This window comes from Morone saxatilis, unplaced genomic scaffold (assembly GCF_004916995.1).
Source record: "Morone saxatilis isolate NCDOM2014 unplaced genomic scaffold, NCSU_SB_2.0 Contig16, whole genome shotgun sequence".
In the NCBI taxonomy this organism is placed as follows: domain Eukaryota; kingdom Metazoa; phylum Chordata; class Actinopteri; family Moronidae; genus Morone; species Morone saxatilis.
This window is the reverse complement of record NW_023339718.1, coordinates 18333830-18360200: the sequence shown is the minus strand read 5'-3', so window position 1 is coordinate 18360200 and position 26371 is coordinate 18333830. Positions and strand designations below refer to the sequence as shown.

The 26371-nt window shown below is 42.1% G+C and overlaps 1 protein-coding gene across 2 annotated transcripts in view; it reads left to right on the top strand.

Annotated features, from left to right (window-relative positions):
- The first annotated feature begins 1834 nt into the window (after window positions 1-1834).
- Window positions 1835-26371, top strand: part of kremen1 (kringle containing transmembrane protein 1) — a 54857-nt gene continuing 30320 nt past the window's right edge. For both annotated transcript variants that reach the window (XM_035658421.1, XM_035658420.1), the window contains exons 1-2: window positions 1835-2149; window positions 22052-22214. In XM_035658421.1, coding sequence (XP_035514314.1) covers window positions 2071-2149; window positions 22052-22214 — 242 coding nt within the window. In that variant the 5' untranslated portion in view covers window positions 1835-2070. The remainder of the gene's footprint in view (window positions 2150-22051; window positions 22215-26371) is intronic.

Genomic DNA, 26371 nt, shown 5'->3' with positions numbered 1-26371 from the left:
TATTTGAGGTTGAGCTCATTTACATACTGATAAGTACATTCATCTATAAAAAAATCATCATATTTTCGAAGTGTATTATATGTTTTGTATGTAAAGTTGCAAATAACTATAGCTGCAAAATAAATGTAGTGGAGTATATTAGTTCAATATTCCCCCCTGTAAGGTAGTGGAGATTAAGTTTAGAGTAGCAGCTAAGAATATACTCAAGTTAAGATGTGAATTGTGCTACATAATACAGTATTTTTAGTAAATGTTCTTGGTTATTTGACACCATAGGATATTTAATGCATATAATGTCAGATAGTTACTTTAGAATGAAAAGGTGAGACATCTCAGTCTTAGCAGTAAACCGACAGATTTATTATAGTTTAGCCATACTGTTTCACTCAAACAATCTCAGTCTTTCCCTGTAATATAAGTACAGTTTTTACCAGCCAGTGTCTCAAGGCCACACAGTTACATTTCTCAAAAGGGCACACGTCATGCTAGATTACTTTCCCTGTGCACCCCATCTCAACCTGGTCGGTTTTGGCAAAATAAATGTTGGGCCTTTTTTCTTCAAGAGCGGTGAGATCATGCTGGATTTTCTATTTTTAGGCTGACTGTTTTTGGCTTGGACGTTCCTTCACTACGCTGCACGATGCTTTCAGTGAAACACACGAGGGTGCTGTTTTACACTCCAGAAGAGACTGTCAGTCTGAAAATGGCAATAAGGTGAGAAGCACTGATGGCTGACAGTGCACCTGTTTATATACAGTGAGGAAGATTTTACACAAAAATCTTAAATGGAGACGTGAAGGGGATTCAAGGAGTTTTTCGCATCCTGATTTTCTATTCTGACCTGTTTCTTACAGGACATATCGGCAGCAGAATGAAATTGAAACATAATCTGCTCATTTGTCTGTGCAACCCAGTTTAGCAAAATAAACATTTCACCAATTTCTGTAAATTAGAAAAATCGAATCCATCTAACTGTGGAAATGAACAAAAGTCACACCAAGAAAGATTTTCTTTGATTCCCCACCCAAATTGTGCCAAGGGACGTCCAGTTATTCCCACCAAAGGTTTTACTTCTATTTATTAAGTATTATCACAGGTTTGTGTTTTGTTATCATGTGTTTCTTTGATCATAACTCCAGCAGCTGGAACAAAATCAACTCTCCAACACATACTTAAGAAGTGAACCGATTTCCCTTGCCTCATACACATCTTAATTAATCTCTATTGTATTAAGACACATACTGTAGCCGCTGCTCATGTGCCACTCTTTCTCACTCACTGTAGCTATAAAAATTATGTATTGCTGAGGTCCTTTGACTTGCCCTTGTGTGCAATTTAGTACTGAATATAGCCAAGAACTTTCCAAATGTAATGAACCCCCCAATTAGATTTAGACCCCAACATAAAAAACCAAGACAATACTCCCATCATATTCCAGAAGAGACATATTGTCTGTCTGGTACTGCATAGCATGTTTATGGTAGTTCTTATCTCCTGTGGCCTCAGTCACTTGCCTGTAATATTACTGTAGGGACCTAATAGTAAATGCACAATGGCCGTTTGGTGCTTTTTACCCTCTGGAATAGTTTTTCTGTAATTTCCCTGCGTGTTCTTTAAAGTTCTGCTGTAACAATAAACCTATCATCGAGTTATTGCCGTGGGAACATGCTTTCAATCCAGTCTTTAAACAGACAAAATCAGTTTATACTATTACTAACCTGCAGTTCATTGCACCACAGAGTCCACCCTCCAGCACCGACAGCCACCCTCCCTCCCTCCTCTTTTCTGTCTGCTGCAGGTTGAATCTATTGCCCCTATTTCCTGTCACATGGGTTCGAAATAGGATCCCTGTTTTCTACTATCTGTTCCCGTCTTTGTAGTGTCAGTGTAGTAGTAGCTGTAGGACCTGCCTTGAAGTTCAGGGACTTTTAACGGCGGCCAAAGCGCAACTCCTGCACAGACCCGGACAGTCAACCAGTCAGTCAGTCGGTCCCGCAGCCCGCCGGTCTGCGCATCTGTCCACCAGGCTGCACTTCACCTGAGAGCCAGTTCACACTGTTTAAACACACGATGGATTCCTGGACAGTCACCTCTGCACTTCTTCTCGCCGGGGTTATTTCTTCCGCGGCTTTTAATCACTTCGACACCGGTAAGTCCAAACTTTTCCGCTCGCCTTTTTCTGAGCATGCATTCCGACACATATGCGTTGTCGGAAACGTCTCCAAAGTTGCTCTCTTGCGCAGCGGGGCAAGCTGTTATTATGTCACAAACACTGCAACGCACACCCGCAAGTACGTTCCTTTTAATGTTATAGAGGTATTTTCTCCTATTTGCTGCGGGACATGTCACAGATTGCAGTCGCAGGGACTTCATTCATAGTTCATCGCCTTTGGTCCCAATCCCACTACGGCGCTGTTTCCCAGACTGCACGATGCCTTTCACTGGGATGTTTACAGACGGCGGCCAAAGCAAGAAGATAAAGTGTTTTATTGTTGTTTGATTAGTTTGAAGACAAGACAGTGAAGTAATGTAAGCGGAGTCCGATTAGACCACAGTTTCACGTCAATGCCTACAGGGTAAACACTTGTGGTCTAAACCGTATCCAAAGGTGTACTCGGACCTGTAGACAAACTGCTACCAAATGAGGGTCCATGTAAATCTAGGATGGACTTAGAAATAACCAGGAACCGCTGTTATGTTGTTCTGAAAGCTAGGTTACAATATAATGAGGGAAAGGCTTTTAACCCAAACTAGCACCTTTTACGCACTCTAGCACATCCTGCGCCTCCAGTCCTGATGTGTTTACCTCCTCTGCGTCAGCTGCGTTTAGTTGATCAATCACATTAGAGTCTTTTTGATTGATCACATTTTCAAGAGCTATGCCAGATATGGGGTTTTTAATCTTCATCATAGTATTAGTTTTGGCTGCACTGCGTAACTGTCTATTGTGTCTTTAATTGAAGCATTCAAAGATCAGTCCCCCCCCCCCCCCCCCCCNNCCCGAAATGAACTCGACACCCCTCAGCTCAGTCATCTGATAATATCCTTTTAATTTGCCACCAAGGTCTGACTAATACACAGGGATGTGCTTGCGTCTATCTGCAGAACTTCAAAGTTACAGCCGGATAGCCATTCAAAGCATGCCTTCCCGGAGAATATTTTGTTCTAATGTGAATATCTAATAATGATGACCACACTAACCGAGCTTCTCCTTGCTGTAATTTGTGCCGCGTTTCATGTCGAAGCAGCAAATCCTCATGCTTTCCTTTTTAATTTTTTTGTCTCTTAATTATACCCTTGGATTTCAAATTAGAGGGTCCACCATCTGGGCTAGTGCGTAAGTACTCCCATGTGTACCTATGTATTAACAAAGTATTTAAAGCAATGGTATTCCCCCTCATAACATTGGGGAGAAGAAAGGCCAAGTTTATGTTTACTTTAAGTCAGCTGTGCCATATTTACTGTGCAGTAAAACAATAATCTCATGCTGCCTATAAGAAGTCAGTCTCTTGTAGTAAATGCAAATAATGGCTGTTTGATGCTCTCTTCGCTGTGTTTGGTATATTTGGACTGTGCATGTCAAACTGGATGTGAAACCTACCAACACCTAACATAGCAATAATGTCCTACTTCCACTCTTGTTTAGTATTGAACAATGTGAGTGTTATACCCCTGTGCTTATGTTGGGAGAAATTTCCATCACATGAGATTATGGTTGATGCAAAATGTTCAGTTCTCTGGAGACTGGTGAAAGGCATTCTGGTAAATGTAAGAACCTCTGGGGAAATAGATGGAGGTTATTCCCCTAACCTGCCTCATCCTCATCTTCAGTGGACACAAGCAGAGCGTCAAAATAACTCCGGGATTGCACTGAACTAGTTAATGGATATTATGAGAGTGCTTCTTAAACATCCTGGGCACGTCTGTGAAGTAAAATGTGCACATAAAAACAGCAGAATTTTGCTTTAACTACTAAAGCTAGGCCATGCAGCAGCTTATTAATTTCCTGTAGAATGCCAGCCACTGTTGCTTTTGTGAGCAAGTGTCTAAAACAATTATTTTGGAGTGCTTTCACTGTCCTGGTAGACTGCATCAAGCAGAAGTGTACTAACAGCAAAAGTGTTTTTCATCTTACACTGAGGAATAATTATAAATGTGTTCAGTGATATGCGCGCACACACACACATATACAAACAGGAAAAGAGTGAAAAATGTAGCTGAGGGTTAGAGACGACATGTAGTAGTTGGATAGTTGGAGCAGCTAAGTGCCTTTATGCAACCTATAATGGGCCCATCCTGCACACTTCCTACTCCCAGTATAGAGTATTAGTTCACCACAGACCCTTATCATTAATCTATATGATTTCTCTTCCACCTGAACTCAGAGGCTTCATAAAGATACTCCCACATGCTGTTTTTGTCTGATTGCGGCCTGCCATTGCTCACTTGGCAGCTGCTTAGGCCCTTCACAAAAATGTACACACTAGTGGAAGCTGAGTCCTGTCAAAGCTGTCAAGATGAGGCGTAATTGAGTTGCTCTTTAAGCCGGTAATGATGTAGCTGATGGTGTTGGTGTCGTGAACAAGCTCAAGCTGGTTAATCAGCGGGAGATTATTCTGTTTTTGATGTTCCTGTATCCATGACCCGTCTTACTGGCAGGTTGACGATGGAGACCAGTGGCGAGAGTCCCACAGTACACCACTCACCCACATGTATGTGTTTCGTTCATGTAAATGATGCATCTTGAAGGTGCCAGTGTTGCTCCTACAGCAAGGTGGCTCACCTCTAAAGCGATCTGTTTTAGATTCAGTGGCAGGTGGAGCTGTTAGTACATGCAGGTATAGTGGTTTCCCACTTTGGATCGCAGGATGATTAAAGAAATAGTTTGACATATTGGGAAATATACTTCTTTGCTTTCTTACTGAGAGTTAGAGAATATCCATACTACTCTAATATCTGGTTAGCTTAGCACATAGACTCTAAACACAGTGAAACAGCTAGGGGATACCTACCAGCACCTCTTAAACTCACTAACTACCATGTCATATTACATTTGTCTAATCTGTACAACAACAATTTTCGAGGAAATAGTCCAATACATATCCCCTGTTAAACTATAACTTGTAATTTGTACACTTTGGTTTTTTCACAGATTAAACAAAGTAGACATAATATAGTAAGCTTCTGCGGTGTTGGTAAGAGGCATTTGTTACCCTCTAAGAGAGCCAGGCTAGCGTTTTCCCCCTGTTTCCAGTCTTTGTGCTAAGCTAAGCTAACAAGCTGCTGGCTATTACTTAATATTTAATGGACATATATGAAAGTGGTATCTTCTCATTTAACTCTCTGCTGGGAAGCAGATAAGTACTGTATATTAAAAATATTGAACTGCTGCTTGGAGTGGATATTTCAATCTTTCTCCAGTCTTTGCAATTTTCTTGTGACATTCTATGTAATTTTTACCCATTAAGGCCAATTGATTGATTGATTATTGAAAATAAAGAATCTAAAAAGGCAAAATCACTCTTTCATTGAACTGCTGGCAGCAAGATCTCCAACAACAGCAACACAAAACAAGCGGAGTCACAACATGTGTATCACTGGACTTTTTTGTCTATTGCCTTTAAAGGAAAACAGTTAGCTTTGCTTGTGTCGAGCTGAGGCTTGAAAAGGGCAGGCTGTGACATTTTAGCAATATGGAATGCGCTCTCATTATGTGATCACAGAAGACAGAGCTGTCAGAAATAAAGCCTGATGAAGAAAACATCAGGTTAATATCAGGCTGTGCTCGACCAACTGAATCTTGGACTGATCGGGCGAAAAGAGAGTTGCCTCATGGGCTTTCTTTTCATCTGCAGGCTTTGCCAAGTCGCTACTTAACTAGAAATGCATGAAATAACTTGTAAGGCCACACTGGGGAGATTTGCAAAGGCTGATTTCTGTGTAGTGAGGAATCTTATCTAACTGACTCGCTGCAGGTGAATCAACTCGATTATTTCCAGACCAAACCGGATATTTTTAAGCTTTTACTCACATTCAACACGGGTGCCCTTCTTTCTTCCTTGAAGCATTGTAGTCACCAAATAGAGTGATGGGGGGCATGAATGACGGCATGTGTTGTTACTTCTCTTTGTGGCCTAACATGCATATAAGCAGCAGCATAAACTGGCAACTGTCTGTTTCATCTGGCAGCCTGTACTCTTTCCTGTTCCCTGTCTGATCGCTGTCCAACAGGGCATGATGTTGGCCCTGACTCTGTCAGATTCATTGCACTCAGCCATAGATGCGGCGCTGTGTGGCGCAGTCGAAGAGGCGATGTGACCGGAGCATGGTTTAAAACACAGAATGAACTCCTGAACAGTAGCCCGCCTAAAAGTTTGTATTGTAGTTTTTTATGCTGGCAACAGTCGTGATTGATAGGAGGTTGACGTGTGATTGATAGGAGTCTACAGTTCTACTGTGATAAGCAGGGGAAAGGATGCCAGAAGCTTTTTAACATTTCCATGTGTGCAAATCCGGGATTATTTTCGTGAGCGGATTTTGGCTTCTCTACATGTGTAGGGCTGCAACTAACTATTTTTATTATGAGTTACTGTAATTTGTTGAAGTTCTCCACAAGGTCCATTTAGAGCATCATTTGGAGCTTTAATTTGATTATATCGCATGGTCAGCTTCATCTGCAGATGGAGTTGGCTCAGTTGTCATGGAACTGTAGATGTTAATATTTCCTAAACGCTTTATGGACTTGAATTCTGTTGATTATTTGTATAATAAATCAATTAATACATTTAAATAATTCCCCAAAAAAGTAAAAAACGGTCATCACTGCTTGCTGACATAGGTGGTGGTGTGTGACTACTGACGTAAAGCGTTATGCACTTACATAGTGCAACAACAGGCGTACAGGACACAGAGTGGGAATGACAGAGGCACCATTCACACTACCACAAGTCAGCGTAGCATCAAAATGATTTTGAAGCTGTTATTTTAAGGTATAAATGTTACATAATGTTGCTTTAAATTATATAAAATAAATAAAAGCAGCACATTATTACAGTAAGGAATCTTAACATTGATCATTCATTTTTTGTCATTCTACTAATCAATTAGCTAATAATTTCAACAATACATGTGTTTAAGTTCACAATGTGAGGCCACCTGTAGCCACCTGGAGCCTCTATAAACTCCCAACGTTCCTGCTGGTTATTTTAAAGGGGCCACGATAAGTGTCAAACCATGAAGTCTCACATCCTCTATCTGATGCCCCTCCTCTCCCACACACACACACACAACACATAAACACAACAACACCCACAACACCATAACCACACAGAAACCACTGTCTGTCTTTGCAGACAATCCCCAACCCTCTTTCATACAGCCAATCACCATATCCGTCTCAACTTAATCCACTCTCAACTTGTAAACGCAGTCTATACAGTGCAGTTTATGACTGGCCTCCATCAACCTTTGTAACCCCTGAAACAGAGGGATCTTTGTGTGTGTGTGTGTGTGTGTATGTGAGTGAGAGAGAGGGAGAGAGAGAGATATACTGTGAATCATCTGCCTCGGAAGATAATAACAGACCATCTTCAGCCAAGATCTGAAGAAACACGAGCTTGTGTTGGCAGAGGTGATTGCGATGGAGCACTAGTTTGAGGAGAGACAGCGGGTTCTTAAAGAGTTTACCATAAGGGCTTTCGGTGTGCGGGTAAACTGTGCTCAGTGTGGGGAGTGTCAGAGGGCATTAAGGGAAGAGGGTGCATGGGGTCTGGGTCTCAGATGTGGGCCTTGTGGTCCCCCCCGCTTTTCCGGTTCAGATGGAAACCTCTCCTCCTTGGTGAGCTTCTGTGCTGCAGACACAAGTCCAGACAAACCACTGGGGTAGATTGGTATACTATACGGTACATTATGTTACTAAGTAACTGTTCATGATTAAAGATGTGACTGAGTGTAGAAACCAATAGGAGTTTTAGACTTTCATAGTGAAGAACAACACACTAGAGAAAGAAAGCAAAAATCATCTTTATTTAGAAAAACAAAAAACATTTATCAATTAATCACAAAGGTTAATTTCCTTTCAGATGTGGCCAAGAACTCTGGAAAAGTCTAGTAAGCAGACCTTGAAATAAGCTGCACTAATATTCTATATTAACAAAGGATCATAGTAACAAAGTCAACCATAATTGTAACCGTTTTAGCATTAACGCATTGTTTTGTTTTTTATGGCCCACGACTTTAATGTTTTGGTTCACTCTTGGTGTCCTGTCAACATTGTTTTGGCTGTTTGCACCACAAATCTCTGTATGCTACCTACTTAGCACCAAAAAGCAGACTAAGTAAGCAGAAACAGTGGAGCTTTTAAAGAGCTTAATATTTCCCTCAGTAGTTGGTGGAGAGAGACCAAACCAAAGCTAAAAAGAGTGAACATTTGACTTACATTTGTTAGATGGCAGTAAACTCCAAACTCCAAAAATTAGTAAATAGGCACCTGTTTGCTGACAACATTAGCATAGCATCTTAAAGATATGTCAATGTTGTGTTTTAATGTGGTCATATTAATAACCTGCATATAATTTAAAGGTAAACACTGAAATTGTTCATTGTTTTAATGTGAACTATGAAACTATTTGGATGAAGAGATTACACTCTGGGTAAGAGGAAACATTGGTTGTGTAGCTGTTGTTCTCTGTTTCCCTTGCCTTTCACTCAAGGGCACACAAAAGTGTCGGCATCAATCACAGGCCAGAACAATCTACCGGGGGGGACACATGGTTGCTTTTACTGCCAATTTTCTCATCAGTCATTGGAATCATGTATAAGCTGACAAATGGGCTAATCTCCCTAAAACTTTTGTACACTCTGTAAAACTTTATACTCCTTTAAATGTCCTGTAGGTTGCATGCAAGTTCAGTCAGTATGTCCTGGTTGTTTTCACAGTAAATCCAGTCCTCCTCTCTGTGTTGTGTCCATGCATAATCAGCTCCACACCAGCCCATATGGAGCCCTCATGAATTTGGCAGAATGCCCCAAGAGGTTAAGTTTATCAAGACAACAAAAGACAGCAACAAAAACCAACTATGCATATCGACTTCCAACTGACACTGGGACTGTAAGGTGGCCGACAACAGACCGGGCTAGTGGCGAGATGCTAAAATGCTACTTTGCTCTCCTTGTTGAGGGAGTAACACATCCGCTAAAGTAGGCAGCTAGGTCACCTTGCTAACAGTGTCACTTAAATGACAACGGCAACAATTTGAGATCAAATTAGTTTAATGTGTACTCAGAATAGGTGGTCTGAGACAGTTGATTGACAGAAAATGAATTATAGTTATAATTGTGATAATCCAGTGATTATTTCATAAAGCAAAAATGACAAACAGTTTCTGGTTCCAGCTTCTTTGCTACTTTCCTCTGCTTTATATCATTGTAAATTGAATATGTTCTGGTTTATGACTGGACAAAACAAGCAAACAAAAGAATTATTCAACTAAAATCTGAAAAAAAGTTAGCTGCATGCTTCCTATAAATATCACATAAAATTCTTCTACTTCACAAAAACGTATGCTACCAGGCTCATGTAGAAGAGTAATAACAGGCTAAGAAGAGGCTAGTCATCTGAGAATCACCCAATACTGCTGTGCATTTGTGTACTTTGTTGGTAATAAAGTAGATTAAAATCTAAGCCATGGCAGATTATACAAACCTCCACATCTAGTGCTCCAGTGACACTAGCTCACAGTAACTACCTAGCAGTGATAGATGAGGAGACAGACAAAGTGGCACTCACTGAAAGGCCAGACCATACAGAGTATAAAGTCTGAAATGGAAGAAAATAGAACAGAGCATTTTCCATTTTGCATATTCCAACACTCATGATACTCAGCATGTCTTGACTTGTGAAGACAGGCCAAAGTTTTGAAGAATTCCCTCATTTAGTTGGCCCAAAGTACGTTGAATCTAGCTCACAGTTGGTAACAGGAGGAGGAGGAAAAAAACTCTAGGTCCCAAATTTGTGCTTCTGTGTCAAGCAGCTGCCCATTTACTTCCTGTTGACCTCTGGGTGGTGCCCTCCGAAGGTCAAGTTGTGGGCAACGCCCTTGTTCTTTCATGCCAAGGGATTGGACCGCCCATAAAACCACCAACCACTGAGACGGAGAAACAGACCTAGTTATTATAAACACAATCGTGCTTATTATCATGCCACTGTGATTCGCGTCCTGTCGTGTTCAAAGGCTCACATTTGTTTTATCAAAGCACCTCTCTCTGTGTCGTTCCCTCTCTCCTTTTCTTTTTTTGAACTTCTGCTGAGTGCAACTCTTTCATTTTTCTCTCACCCTGTGCAAATCACCACCTGCGCAGGCGGTTGGTTGGGTGACCTAGCATGCAAAGCAGATAGGCCAGTTTCAACTTCAGGATCTATGCCGGTGTGATGGTGGCGCATGGGTTCGTCCCCTCAAAGGTGACAAAGCATAACGGATGCGATAGTCATGTAAAGCACAGAGCGGCGAAAGAAAGAGGCGTCCCCAAACAAAGTGGAGCGAGATTGAGTGTGTCACTCCGGTCCCTGATCCTCGGAGGCGGTCCTGTGAGACAACATGGAATTAAGCTGTCAAGCTGCTGCTGGCTGTACACAACTGTCAGGCTTGAAAGAGATAAACAATGTTTAGGTGGGAGAGTGCACACATGTGGCCAGAATAGTGGTTTGTGAGGTTTTGTTGCTCAAAGGTCAGTCAAGACCAATTGACTATTCAGTATTTTTCTGAATGGGCTGCGACATGTTTTCATCTTTACTAACAGTGTTCTTTCACAGCTCCCTTCATATCAAACCATCTAGATTGTTCTCCAAGTTGTCTTCCTCCCTCTCTTGTAACCAATTCACCCCTCTCTTCCCGTTCCCTCCTTTGCACATTTTAATACTATTATGCATGAGCCGTGTTCCCGGGCCTCTTCGTGTACCTTGACATTTGCGTATGCATGAGGAGACCCACTCTAGTCAATGCCGAATGACATTCTCTCTCAACTTTGCTGGGGCTCTCTGCAGCAGTCAGAGCCTATCAGCTGGAACACACTCCAGGGTCGAAGGGGTAAATCAAATAGTCAGAAACCAGTAATGAAATACCATAGAGCCGTATGTTCTTCTATGAATTCTATTAACTCTCAAACAAACAATTGTTTTCATTATCAAAACTCAATTTAATTCACACAGAATGAAATTTTAAAGGAGGACTTTTTAGGCCCCAGGGAGAAAGTGGCTGATGCATGAAAACATTACACAAAATATAACTTTCTGCTTCAGCGCTGGATTTATATACTGACATGAAATCAAAGTAGAGTATTATCAGCTCTGGGTGTGTTGATAAAAGGAAGTGCAGCTCTGCTATTCCTTAATAGTGCTCATTGGTGTATTGTTTCTGCATTTCAAGGAGAACAGGACGAAATGATTTGGTTTGATTTGTTTTGGTGCAAGCCCCAAACCATTCTGGCTTCCTGTCTGTATTTCTCTTTTTGAGCAGACTATTAATAAAGCTTTTGACATAGTATGATTGAGGTAAATTAGCTGTTATTCTTTCTGTGATTCAAACATGTAACATGTTCCAAACATCTCGCCAGTGATTGGTTGGGTGTTTTTGCAAAAATCTCCACAGACTGAGTTTCAAAGCAACCATGTATTTTTGCGGTGTCACATGCAATTCTGAGTTTTGAGAAGCGTAACCAAGAACATAACGGGAGGATATTGAATTGCTACTGTGTGAGACATGACCTGTCCGGCGAACCTAGTTCTTTTTATACTGCAGTTATGGTTGGGCCATGGCCACTGAGGTCTGTGCTCTACTGCGGTAGAGTAATGGCAACCACTTTAAATAAATGGAGAGTAATTTCACTGCTGAGCCCCAGGGTCTGGTTTGTGTCCAGCTGCAGCAGTTTGTGGCCAAAGAGGCAAATTGTCGCCTTTCCTCTTTGCATGACACGCCCACCTACAGCACTGATTTGACAAGGCCAAGCAAGTGGACATGGCTAAGTGGACAGAGCAAACATTTGGACAAGTGAAGGGAGCAGACGTAGCTAAGTGGACAGCAAACAAGTGAACAAAGCCAGTAGTGGGCAGAGCTAAGAAGCCGTGACAGGGAAATGTGCAGTGGATCAGAGAGCGCGGAACAGGGGTTGGACAACATGGTCCAGTGTGGCCGTTTTTGAAAGAATAAGGAAATGACCGTCTGTTGACTTAAGCTGCGATACCACGGCAATAGTGAGTAAGTTGAGCTTTAGGTTCAGTTCATGGACCCTACTTTACACATACCCAGGAACATCTAAGTCAACCATTTTCACAAACAACCATTGTCCCTCAAGCATTGGAGCCAGTGATATCCCATTGCAATGCGAGGTCCTTTGAAAGAGGCTTGAACTCAAAAGGGGTGAAACCCAAGTCGCCAAGAGGCCCTGATTCAGTTGTCTGTCCTGCGTCGAAGGTGAATACAGCTCCCCAAGGTGAACACAAAAAGGGTTGGGTCTGCAGCAGCCTACGTGGCTCCAGCCCACGACCAACGCCAACCAAGGGGTGGTCACACTCGGCCGATGCCATGAAACCGAATCTGCTAGCCCTTAATAGATCCTTCGTAATGGATCTCCTTCCCAGGGAGGCCAGTGGGATGCCCCCTGTTTTTTACCAGAGCCATCTGGTTCCCAGTACTGCTGCTCTTCCCACAGCAGCACAAACCACAGTGAAAAAGGATCACTTTCACAATCAAGATCAGGAACTAGAGACGTGGCTGGTTAAAAGGGGTCTGAATGTCGAGCGCTGTGGTCCCCTCTGCAGTAACCTATTGTGCTGTTGTTATTGTGTCTTTGGAAGTGCGCTCTGTTGCGGTTTATTTGACCGCCTTTTGTGATGTGATACAGTGGAAATGTGTGCTCTGTTCATACTCTGACCAGGTTACCCAGGCAAGATAATTACAAAAGAAAGATTTAAGCGTGTTAGAAAATAATAGTATAATATTCCACAAATTAAAATCAATGTGCACGTTGGCGATAATGATCACAGATTGTTCTGAAGCCAATAACAATAGCAAAAACAAGGCATGAGGCGATTTAGTCTAGTGAGAGGTTAAGGCAAAATGTCTTGACACAGAGGAGATTTTCTTTTCAATGTACAGGGATTTTGTGTAGTGTAAAAAATCTAAACCTGCCAAGGAATGCCAAGGGAACAGACCAATGTAGTTTGCAAAGATAGACAAAACAAATGTGTTTGATGTGTTTGCCACTCTCTCCAAATGAGCATGCTGGAGATTCATTGGATGCAGATGGGAGCGTGTTTGTGCTCCACACATTGGGTCTGTTCATCCACCACAAGTAGAAGTTAATTAAATCTCGGTATTCAACATCTACTGTTCTTTCAAAGTCTACCCCCCCATGTCCAAAGGGTGAATGAAATCTATCATTGGTCTGCTTTAGTTACATTTAATCACAACACATGGCTCTAAGCCTCACTCAGACATTTGATCAACTTAAGCCCAATTTCCAGTAACCATGTTGTTCCGTGTCTGAAAATGGCCTTCAAAGCTGCCTTTAAAGGATTCCCAGGCTCACGTGACACTTGGCCTCCGTGGTCGGATTCTAGAGAATATCTACACATATATTGACAGACTTAGTGAGCTCTTATTTACTAGTTTACAGACAGTACACACAGCAATGACAAATAACCACAGCAGACCTGAAACAATTAACTGAATCAAGAAAATGAATCAGCAACTGTATTATTAAATGTAATTTTTAAGTAAAAACCTCTTCTCAGTTTTTTCTGTTTTTCTGTTTTAAAACAGTGTAATAAGCGATGTTTTAAAAAAATCGGGCTGTTTTGCCTTTATTTCAGGGATAGCTTCTTCCCCAAAGCTGTCACCATACTTAACTCAAATTTGCACTAAATGTATTTATTGTATTGTATGTATTGTATTTATGTATAGTCTTTTATATCGTGCTAATTATGTGTGCACTTTTACGGAGCTGCTCAGTCTTAGGATCGACATGGGACATCTCTATTGTAAACTGAATGTAACTAAATATGAATATCTATTTTCGACTTTTGGTTGTAAAAGAAATAGGAAATGTAATGATGTCACCTTGGACTTAATGGACATAAATTATAAAAGGTGAGGTGAGATAAACACATCAGGGGCTCTCTCAACTCAAAGGACAAAAAGAGTCAAACAAGTTTTGATGACAAGAAAACTCAATATATTTCCTATTACCTATATAATCTGTTTAATTAAATAGATATGTAACATAATGTAGTTCATCTAATATAAAACTGCTGTAAGATTTTATTGAACAAAGACAAAAATCACATCCAATCACTCTGAACTATCAATTGGGGCTGAAATAGAGAGGGGTTTCCCTTCCCCCCTAGATGAAATGGCACTCATTTTCTCATTCACCAGATTACATTTTGGTGTTGTGTATGACTGCTGGCAGCAACAGGAAATAGCTAATCAAAACAGGAGAGCAAAGTATAAACCTCTCTTCCAAACAACAGCAAATGAGTGCTCTGTAAGGACTGGTTAAAGTTGGATAGTGTCTGAAAGTTCCTGTAAAAAAATGTTTTACCCCATCAGCCGCTAAAGGACTGCATGTGAATATAAACATGGAGAATGAGCTCTTAATTGACAACGATAATGTTCATATCCTCAAAATCAAACAAAAAAATCCTTCAAATCTCTATGCTGCCTTATACAATGGCTTCAGCTTCTCTTGCCTTGAGTCTTGTCATGATTCACTCTAAATAAAACACGGGGCATCATTCTGATGTCTGTTAAGAATAAACAGGAAAAAGAGCTGAGAGCTTTTGATCTGGTGCAGCAGCGTGTTTTTATGCATTAGCAGGGCAGGTCACATCGCTCCCTCCCCTCAACCAGAGACCTTTATTTATCCAAGTCAGACCTCATCTTCCCCGGACCCTGTAATCACACAGGACCTCTGAGAGAGAAAGACAGGAGTTGGTGGTGTGTGTGTGTGGTGTGTGGGGGGGGGGGGGTGTAATGGCTGCACACAATCCCTTACAACAGCACTGACAGACCTTCAGCCCAAACCAAACTACATATAATTTACATTCCTCAGATACCAGCTAACCTGAGCACAAACAGGACAATCGAAAACAGGTGTGTTCAGCGACAACCCTTTTTCTTTCATGGTTCACCTTTCCTTGAGGTGCTATCTGGCTTTCATGTTACAGCTAAGAACCTACATATGGTTCTGAGGTTCATCACTGTGTATGGATCTAGATATTATCATTGGAGCCACATGAAACGTGGAAATCCTCCTACGAGAGGCAAGCCGAAGCCCTACTGGCCGTACAACTGACATAATGTTACCGCAAATTGATTACTGTCTTTGAGAGGCTGGTCCATTGTGAGGAGAGGAGTTAAGGAATTGACAGACGTGCACATGCAACACACACACACACACACACACACGTAAGCTCTCACATACTCAGTGGGTGATACAGTACAGTGATGAGTGAGTGAGAATGGCATCACCACAGTGACACTGGCCCTACCACTGAGGGAACAAAGGAGCCTGTGTGCATGTTAATGTGTGAGAGTGTGTGTGTGTGTCCTCCTTTCCTTCCACATCGGATCCATCTTAAAATACTGCGGCTGCTCTACTGATGAAAATTGCTCCTTTCATTCTTACAGTAAGTGCATCTGGGGAGACGTATGGGTATGAGGGGGGAAAAGGAGAAAAAAAGAGCTGGAATGATGTGGGTAGAAGTGCAGATTAATGCATGTTTTGTCACAGCATATGTTTATCAGGGCAACTGACAAGCAAGGCAAGTTGACTGAGATCATTTTACTATCCATTTACAGGAAAAACAAAAAAGAAGAGAGCAAGCCTTAAACACCCCCATATAAAGCACGCACGGCCATTAGCAACAGTAAGCCATCATGACTTGTATCACAATCCAGAGATCCTCTGGTTATCAAAGGCTTCATGCAATGAGGAACCCATATGGGGATGTGTTATTTTCTTCACAGAAGACACGCATTAGCAAGACACATTTTCTCTCTCTTAAGACCTGCATCGGTTGTTTGTTTGCTGGTAAAGGGCCGCAGCACACAGCTGTGCCACAGAGCTCCTCTGGAATGAGATTTGTACCTCCAAACTCAGACCCCAGGCGTTGGAGACGCTGTTAATTTTACAAGCCTGGGCTTTGTCGGCCTTGTCTATAACATGGGGAAACTCAAAGTAACTTCATTGGTGCTATGCACAAGAAGGAGAAAATTAGAGCCTGGGTTAACAATCTGCAAGATCATAAAAACGGTCTTTGTCCCACCCTGACTCATTGTGTTTGCCTCTCTGCTTTCCTCCCTTCCTTCATTTCTGCTTAGTTTTGCTTCCTCTGCCATTGCTCTGTCTTTCATAATCCTTCCTTCAGTCTCAATACACTACTCTAATTTGCAGTTCGGTTTAATTTAGGATTGATCGATCCCAGACCCGTTAATTGTGCACCTTTTGAAAGCTCTGAACTGAACACCCTCAGCCCATCTTGGCTTCTCTATCTCTGCTCCCTCCCTCCTACCCTGCCTTGCAGTCCCTGCTTTCTCCTTGCACAAGTCTTGTTTACTCTGGTGTCAGAGTTGGTTTAGAGCAGATTCAGTGGCATGTGTTGAGTATGCGGGAGATTTACCCTTCTATTTGTCTAACCCTGTAACCTCTGTCTGCTTTTTGCATGGAGAGGTGTGTGATTGTGTGGATGTGTGCATGTTAGTGTGTGAGAAACTACGGACAGAGTTAGAGGTGAAGAAGCTTTTAATCATGTTTGGAAATATGGCCTCTTTTTTGGCAGATGTTCATTATGACTTGAGGAAACAGTAAGGAGGTGCCAGAGGGAGGTAATTGAACGCGACACCTCATCCGCCCTCATGTCAGGTCGGCTGGCGGGCCCCTGGTGTCGACATTTTGCCAGCGGATTTCTTCCCCAGGGTTTCAGCAAGTCCCTGAATGTCCTTTACGTCATTGTCAGAGTCTGCAGCCCATCAGTCACTCCCTGAACGTCTGCCAAGCAAAACTCAAAATCGTCCCACCTTGTTCCATCTTTGTCCACTCACAGAGCCAAAACTGCCCTTGGTCCGTCTGTGCTGTGTTTTGTCCGATATCATCCGGGCCAATATGGGAAATCCTGCATAGGTGGATGTTTTATCTGCTCCGGTATGTTTGCTGATTGATTTTTTAAAATCACTTGAGACATAACACTTTACAAATTAAGGGCCAGAGAGCAGCTTGTGGTGAAAAAAAAACCTTTTATGCTTTCCATTTTTGTGACAAGCAACTTCAAACAGGGGTTTTTGGCAGCGCGTTTAGCCCACCACTGGCTCCAGAAGATTAGACTCTTTCCATTACAGAGCTAAATAATAGGGGCCGCACTAGAACGAGATGGGGCCATGTTTTATAGGTGCTACCCAGCAACTTTGGCAGGGAGTCCTGTGGGTCTGTGGCTACTGTGGTAGTGAACTCGGGAGGTGGTGCCGTGGAGGGTTTTTGCAGGAAGAATGGTGGTAATGGAAGCTATTTTGGGACTGGATGAGGTCTTGGTTTATGGCCTGGTTATCTGGGGCTACAACCTATGACAAAAGCATGAAATGAAAAGAAGGACTTGTAAAACGCCATTGAGAAGTCATTGTCTGCAGATTTAACTAGTTAGGCATCTGTTCTTGTCACTTGGGGAGGCTTTCCTTTGCACTTTAATTGACCTTCTCGCATGAGGACACTTTTAAAAAACCTCTTACAGGAGAGGAGATCAGACAAGCAGGGAGGCGAGGTGTGGTCCATTAACTGCCGAGTTCTCCCCCCTCCGAGAAATCACTGACTTCTCCTGAGCAACATCCTACTTCATTAAAAGAGCCTCACTGAATCTGTGGCTATCTGTGAAACCTGGATCAGAAATGTGAAGCAGGCTTTCTGCAATCCTCTGAAGTCTGATGTGGTTTTGATGTGGAAATAGATGCTGTTGGGGAAAAGGGGAACCAGACTTGTGTTGCAGCCAGCTGTGTCCCCCCCAGAAAAGAAACCTCTGTAAGCCACTACATCTGGCCTGGTTTGGCCTGTCCCTGGCCTCTGTTCTTACTACACTGACATTAATGAGACCCACAACAGTAATGGCTACCAGGACAAAGTGGAGGGGAAACATATTGTGGCAGATTGTGTATTAATAATCTGCCATTTCTGTCATCTTTGTTTGTAGACTTTGGATGCTGAAACCTTCTATGTACTTCAGTTGATGGTGGTGTTAGTGCCTGTACAAATTCACTTTTTCCCTGCATAATACTGTACAGAAAAATCATACTCATTCTGTATAATTTTATTATAGTGCTGTCCCCAGAGCTCGAAGCATATAATAAAGATGGAAGGAAGCTCTTTATGTCAGCCCTCTGTGAGGAAGCAGTCATCTGTAATTATCACTGTTTTTCTTCCCTCATAGCAAACACAACAAATAAGTGCTCTTGTGTGACCTGGCAACGCGTTTCAGAGAAACCATTTGTTTGTAAGCTTGTTTGTTTGTGTTCTTGAGATCACATGACCAAAGTCCCATACTCTTTTTTTTTTTTTTCCGTCTCCCCCCTCTTTTCTCAGAGCATCAAGTGCATTTGAAGTTGCAATGTGGAAGTCATTAGCCACAAATCCCAACAAATATAATAACAGGGCGATTAACTCTCTCTCAACGATCCTCTGCTGTTTTTCTCTTTTTTTTCCTCTCTCGTTGCCGGGGTGGTGCAGTATTCTGTGAGTGCAGGGCTTGGTCAAGGGCGAGTCTTCCTCTTCCCTTTCCCGGACTTTTTCTATTTGTAGATCTGCATGTATTTTATAGGAGGCTTTTTTTCCCCCCTTCTCTCCGTCTTTCATGCGGTGGTGGTTCTGTTTCCCATCACGGCCTATGATGAAACCACAAGAAAGCTCATGCCCATGTGACGAGAGCGCAACAGTTGCTTGGTGACAAGGAAAGGGGTGTGAGGTGGGGGCTGGGCGTGTTCGGAGGGGAGTGAGCCTGAAGTGGTGACTGTCCAATCAGCAGATGAGCTCTCCATTTCCTTCAGGACAAGGATAAAATGCTAATATTCACACCACTGCAACGTAAAATTGGCCTTTTCTCTTTAGCTTGATAGATGTGTGGCAGTCCGCAGGGCTCTTAAATGGACCATTCATCTTTACGATGGCCTCACTTATCTCTGAGTCCTTGCAGATCTGCTACTTCCCATTCTCACCACAAGCAAATGGTGCCTTGAAACCACATGGAACACCCCCCCATCTCCCTCCCGGTGGCAAAACGCTGCCATATTTACCATCTCGTCTTGGAAAGCTAACTTGGCCGCAGCAGGGCGGAATGATTGCCAGCAGCAGCTCGTTCCAAGCGGACCATGTGCAGACAAGCTCTCCTTCATCCTGAAACTCCAGAGTAAAGTTTCCTGAAGGAGGAGTGGAGACATTTACAAAGTCATTTGGCTCTTTCTTTTTGATACAGTGCGTTGAGCAGCGCTGCACGCAGCCAACTTCAGTCATTTTAATACCCGCTCTTTTCGAGGAGAAGATATTTGAAGGACGTGAGCTCATTTGGGATGCAGTCGGCTGCCCTGTCCCTGCCTGATGTTATCCTCTCTGACTGGGGCAGTAACAGTCGTGATTGCTTTTGGGGAGCAGTGACTCATGATTGTGCTTGTGCGGCTGCCAAACTCTCAATAGCAGTGTTTCCTTCTCTTCCCTTTGTTGCAGAGGCTGCTGGCATCCAGAAACACGTAAATTCAATGAAAATTCATCATCTAAATGCTGTCTTCCCAAAGTCTATACCATACAGTACATATTATACAATGCATATACAAATACCATCATTGTTGGGCAGCTGACTCTGGTGTTGGTGTCAGAACACCCTCTTATCTCCAAAGTCTTCTGCAGGTTAAACGCTGCTCCACGGTGATTACCATGAAACAATTGAGACCTTCCAAATGTGAATTATTTAACGCACCTTGCCTGTCCTCTGGGTGTCAACCTGACGATAACTTGTTTCCTCAACCCTTCTCATCACTTGTGTAAGGGTAGCAGGAGCATGACCCCTGTTGTAACACCATTAAGCTGTTTTTCTAATTTTATGGAGTCGTGTTCTGGCTCAGTCACTCTCAAGTGGATTTACGATCCGGTGGTTAATATCCTTGCATGCCGAGGCAGTATTAATTTGCTAAGAGAGAGGGGAGCGATTTACAGACAATAGAGTGGCATCATAATTGCAGGAACCTGACACCCTGCAACTCCTTGCTGCTGTTGAGCTCCTGTCAGCCAGACGATGGACGGCTGATAAGCTTGACTGAGCAACACAACCGAAACAACTTTAATTAAAAGCAACTTTGGCTGACACACTGAGAGCCGCTGGGGCCTCTGATTTACTCTAGAACTGAGTGTTAGGAGTACTTTTGTGGTGGATGCAAGATGCTGGAATGCATGTTTGCGTGCAAGCTAACTGCCGTAAATATTGGAAAGCATGCTAGAAAGTATGGGAAGCTAATTACTAAACCCATAAAAGTTCCACAATGTTTATTTCTTGTTTAGGCTCTACGATTCTACATTCATACTTTCTAAGCATTTTCTAATGTATTTGGCAGACATATGTTTGATTTGGGAGTTTATTGATCTCCCACAAATAAACAATATACCTTTTGAGGTCGTTATTGATGCTACCTGGCTCCTCTAGACCTGTGAGACGGCTGGCAACAGACTACAGTTGTCCCCAAAGAAATGTTTGTCTTTATAAGTTCAGAGGGGATAACAGGAAAGAGTTGAGAATGGTGAGAGAAGAGAACAGATGATCAGATATGAGAGAGAGAGAGAGAGGAAGTTGGGAAACCTTGGACTCGAAAGAGAATGAGAAAGAGCCTTAGAGCACAGCTGGCTCACCGAGGGGTATAATGACTGTCATATTGCAATGCATTAGCTCATACTCAGCCCAGACAGCTTGACTTGATGAAAGGGGCCGGTCATTGGCTAACCGCGTACATAGCAACAAGACCCCATGGAGACGAGCCAAACAAGCGAGTATTGTTTTTTTCTTATTAATGTTTGATTGACAGGCATGATGTGAAATTGCTGTAATACTTCCATGTGCTCTCGCTTGACATTTTGAAGTTAAAACCAGAAAGTGTTATTTGTGCGCGTTTTAAGAATGGAAAATGCATTGACTGTATGTCAGAACTTCAGGCTGTTGCCCTTGTGGCATCATTTGCATCCACACTTTGCAAATTAATGTCATATCTAGATGGCGAAGAGCCTGTTTTTATCCCCGCTGGTTACACTGAAGCGGTATCCTGCTCTGTCAACAGTTGTAGCAATAATGAGCACCTGCAGTATATGTTATCATAACACACATAATAAATCAATATTTTCCATTGTAATGCAATCAAAAAAGGAATTCAGTTGTAGATAAAACTCTCTTGATGGGAGCCCCCCCGAGGCTGAAAACGATGAGCGGTGATGGCTCATCACGCTCCCATCAGCCATTGTTTGTTTGAATTCCCTCTTACAGGGAAGAAAACCCTTCAACCAGCCATTGTTTTGCCTTGGGAACTCAGCTCTCTTTCTTTCTCACTCCCTCTCTCTGACTTGGCCATATGGTTGTCATACACTTCCTGGAAATTCAAGCCATGTTTGCTTTTGTTGTATATCAGTAGGGCATTTTCTTCTCTACAGTTCTGTGTTGACATTAATTGAAACAATACCGTGATTGATCTTGCTTTAACACGTTTGGCCCGAGCTGAAATGAATTGAGCCTGGGCAAGGGATACAATTATTGCAAACCTATCGTCTAATATCATTCCAAACACATTAAAACATTTGAATAGCACACAAGTATTTCACCAAATCCAGATTCTCAGTAAAGCAGGTCAAATATGCGGCTGCATTTTACATGCCTGTTTAAAAGCTCCTGCCAAGCTTTTGATTTCCATCTTAATAGTCGTCTAATCCCTTAATGCAGACACCAGTAAATTTTCTCACTTTCTCCATCTCATTTCTCTCTTTTCAGAGTGTTACACTGCCAATGGAGAGGACTACAGGGGCTTCCAGAACCAGACCAGCCTGCATGGTGGTAAACCCTGCCTCTTCTGGAATGAGACCTTCCAGCACCCTTACAACACCCTCAAATACCCCAATGGAGAGGGTGGTTTGGGCAGACACAACTACTGCAGGTGAGTCCCTTTTCTTTATCTGGAAATGTACTGATCGTGTAACCCAGGGAAACCCTTATTAAATAATCATAATGCAAGAAGTTAAAGAGACAACTTTTTAGAGTTTTAGTTTAAAATAATCTTGTTGCGAACCAACATATTATAGCAGTTTATGTGATTGAATAATGGAACACAGGGTTTGGGGACAGGATGAATACATTGTCTATATATGATAGGTTGAAGTCATCAAGGGCAGTTAGACATTTTATGGCCATATTAAATCACCTAAATAAGTCTCATGACATAAGATGTGTTTCTACCTCGTCAGCGCACATGGCATCAAAATATGATTCAAATAATTAACCTCTAAAGCAGAGATTCTCAATCCTTTTGGTATGTGACCCCTTATTGCAGAGTGGTGCCAGCTTGTTTGAGGTCTCAAGCAGAGTTTGAGTTATAACCTGAGCTTTGTGGGGCATTTAAAATAAGCAACGAGAGACTTTACTGCTCATTACATAGTCCAACACTTTCACACACACACACACATACAGCAACAGCAGCTCATTAATTGCAACAATTGTATCAACTAGATTCCAACAACCTGAAACTACGCTGAAATATTGCAGCAAAGTTCTTATAGCCTGAAATATGCCAAACTGAGACCTATCACTCAAAAGTAGAATGCAATTCTGCAATTCCACTGGTATAGGAAAGTAGGTGTTCTTCATATTTATATTATTTTACACACTGCTGGCCGCGGTTGCAGAGTCCCACAGCCACCTTGCTCCTACACTATGTACTCTATGTGGTGGGAGGATGCATCTGTTTTTGCGAGTCATAAATCCAATAGAAAGCAAGCAGTCAATACAGAGAGAAATAATACTCATTACACTGAAAACATTTATTATTTGTGATTAAAATAATGGTTGTTGGTAATGTATTGAAGACCCCCACAGATTTCTTCAAAGCTCAGCCCCCACTGGTTCCCACATAACTCGAACCCTGGTCTTAAGAAGTTAGACTTTTCAGCATTTCACAAGATATGAATCACATATAAGAGTCTGTAAAGATTATGAAAAACATAGATTTGTTTTGCTGAAATATTTTTTTCCTTCTTTCATATCCCATAATCCTCATTAATTCAGAGTTAGATGAGAAGCTAGCCTGGCTTTGTTCAAAGGTAACAAAATCCACACAAATTAATACATTTATTGTTTGTTTACTTTGTACAAAAACTGAACTGTTCTGGACCAGTAACTTTTTTTGTAGTTTCAACTGATTGCCGGGCAACAAGAAATAACAGATTACATAACCGCTCGTAAAACTCAATTTGTCGTTTTTACACTTTGTTTTTGGTACACAGAATGTTGAACTTCTCCTTTAAGATGCACTGAACCCTAGGCTGTTAACCACGGTTCCAAAACTTGTCAACTTGGGTGCTTCATTGTACAGAAAGCCTGTGAATATAGACTGTATAAAACCACTCACCACCACTCCACTCTCTCCACTCTGTCTTTCCAATAGAGAATTATGACTGTTTCTGTTTAAATGCTTTGTAATACACTGGTAAACTGCAGTTTTGTAGACACAACATACAGCGGAGCATATGAAACTCATCAGTTGGGGGAGTGATGGGAAACAACTGAAAAACATTGCCGTATGGCAAGTTTTTGGAAATTTCAATGACAATATTTAAAAAGCAGCATCAGATTACTTCTGCTCAGAGGTCATATTCATCTCACAGAGTTACATGTAGAATTTTAAACATCTGATGTAGACCTATTTATTATTAATTGATTAGTGTGTTGGTAGGATTCCTGTAATCAAATGAGGCCGTACTGTTAGCCCCTAAAACAGAAAGATTGTTCTGATGTGTTTTCTGAAATGAAGACCATACCTTCTTCAGGTCTATTTGGTTTACAGGGGCTAAAGATAAAGATATGGGTAAAAGTGTAGCAGCACATTATTCCGTAAGCGTTTCTGTCACTCATTTTAATCAAGCTTTAGCTCTTTCTGCACTGGAAAGATAACAACTTGTGCAATCTCCTTTTGTGATGGAAATCCAGCAGATTCATCACAAAATCCTAAACACTGGCTCACAGTGTAGGCTGCCAACCATTTCTAGCAGTTGTCTTGTTTGTTTATGATAATTATAATTGAAGTTATTGATTTCAAAATTCTTTGAGTAGCACCTTTTAAAATGTATCTTTGTAAGACAGACTGATGTTTGACAGAGCTTGGAACTTCAAAGAGAAAGGCTTTGACTCTCTTAATAATTCAGAACCAGGTCACTGAAGTGTTGCAAAGGGTTTGAGCACAGGGGACCTGCTCAGACATTTGCCCCTGAATATTTTATTGGTGGTACCCAAACAGAACATTTAACTCTGTCACCACAAGGATGCAAACATGCTTGAAGAGTTTGTGTAAGCAAATCTCCATTGCTCATCCCTGGAATGTAAAGGGACATGGTGGCTTTGGGTGTCTAGAAAACCCTTTCCATCCGTCAGTCACACTCCATGTATGACTGTCAGTGTTGTATGCACTGCTGTCAAACTTGTATATGTGCAAGGAGCCACACTCTTTCGTGAGTCAGTTCAAATTCACCGAGACGTCCAGAACAGTGGCTTGGCCCAGATCGCCAAGCCATAAGAAACCAAACACCCCCTCCTCCTTGGCCCACAGCCTCTGAAACATTTCTCTAAATCATGGTTGTAAACTCATAACGCAGCAATGCTTTGAAGTGGCACTGGACAGATTTGTTTTTACTTGAACTGGATGGGAATTTGGAAGATTTATGATACATGCAGGGGATTGAGGAAGGCTTTCCCTGCACATTAGGAGTGTGTTATGTCCAACAAGCGATTCAGAATGGACATCTTCATTGTTTTGATTTAGCTGTTTTCTTGGCCACCGATGTATTCAGCAGCTTTTCCAACTCACTGACAGCTCACAGCTTTGTTTCTTCCTGACAGAGAGATTTCTTTCACTTAGCTACAACTACTCTCAGTCTCTCTCTCTGACAACCTCCTTGTAAAGAGTGACCCATCAGCAGTGCTGAGGGGACCAGAGTGGCCACTTCATTGTGAAAAGATGAGGCATGGTATTTATGGCATGTCTGTACAGGGTCAAGTATTTGAGCATGCATCCACCCACGTGCGAGTGCGTTGCTGTGTGCACACATGTTGTGTGGACATATACGTGTCCACAGAGGAGAGGGTTATCCCACTGCAAAAAAAAAAGATGTCTAATGTTTGATTTGTTTGAGCACATAAATCTGGCCCGTGAGATGTCTTGGACGTTGTTGCTTAATTTGGATTGCAAATCTCCTTCATTTACATGAAGTGCAGCTTGCAATTCAAATTCTGTTTCCCATATTTCTATAACCCCCTGTAACCTTCTAACTCATCTCCCTACCCTAGCTCTGTTCGTTTTTCATCTGGGGCTTACATTTTTGCAGACGTTTCTGGCTAGAACTCCACAATAGATGGTAATTCTTTGACAAAAGGGGGAGGTAGTAGAATGAAAGCGAGGAGGGGTAAAAAAAAGCAGAGCCAGGGCAGTTTTTGCATGTCTTACCCTGAGGCCTATTGTGGTTTTATGAGATGGGAGCTGAGGCCAGGGCGCAGGTGGATAATGCGAAGCCCGGAATCACAGCATGTCCTTACTTTAACACAGGGCTCTAAGCACATATCAGATGTTGAGAAGCAGAGAAGTAGAGGATTACAAACTCACTTCTCCTCCCATCACTGGCGTTTTCCCAGTGGTGATTTAGTCGAGAGGGCACCATAGTGGTGCTGAAGAAAGAGCCCTAACAGCCCCCACATTTCATCTTTATAGCCTGCTATAAAATACCCCAGTGAAAACAGGGAGAAACTGGGCAGAAGGGAAATGTCACATTGTTCCTTTGCAAAAAATGGAGCACAAAGCCTCAGGAAAAGGACAACAGCTCTCGTGTCTAAGCTGAGACTTAGTGAGACCCATTTCAAGAGTGAATATTGCATTACTGATAATTGGCGTGGTTCGATTAAGAATTCAGTTCATATCATAAAACAGAAGTAAATGATCTATTCTTCAGTCCAGTATTAAGCTCAGACATTGCTTTGCAGTCATTCCCCAATTATACACTTAAACAAGACCCTTTTTTACTTTTCAACTACTTCTTTGACCTTTTCTGAATA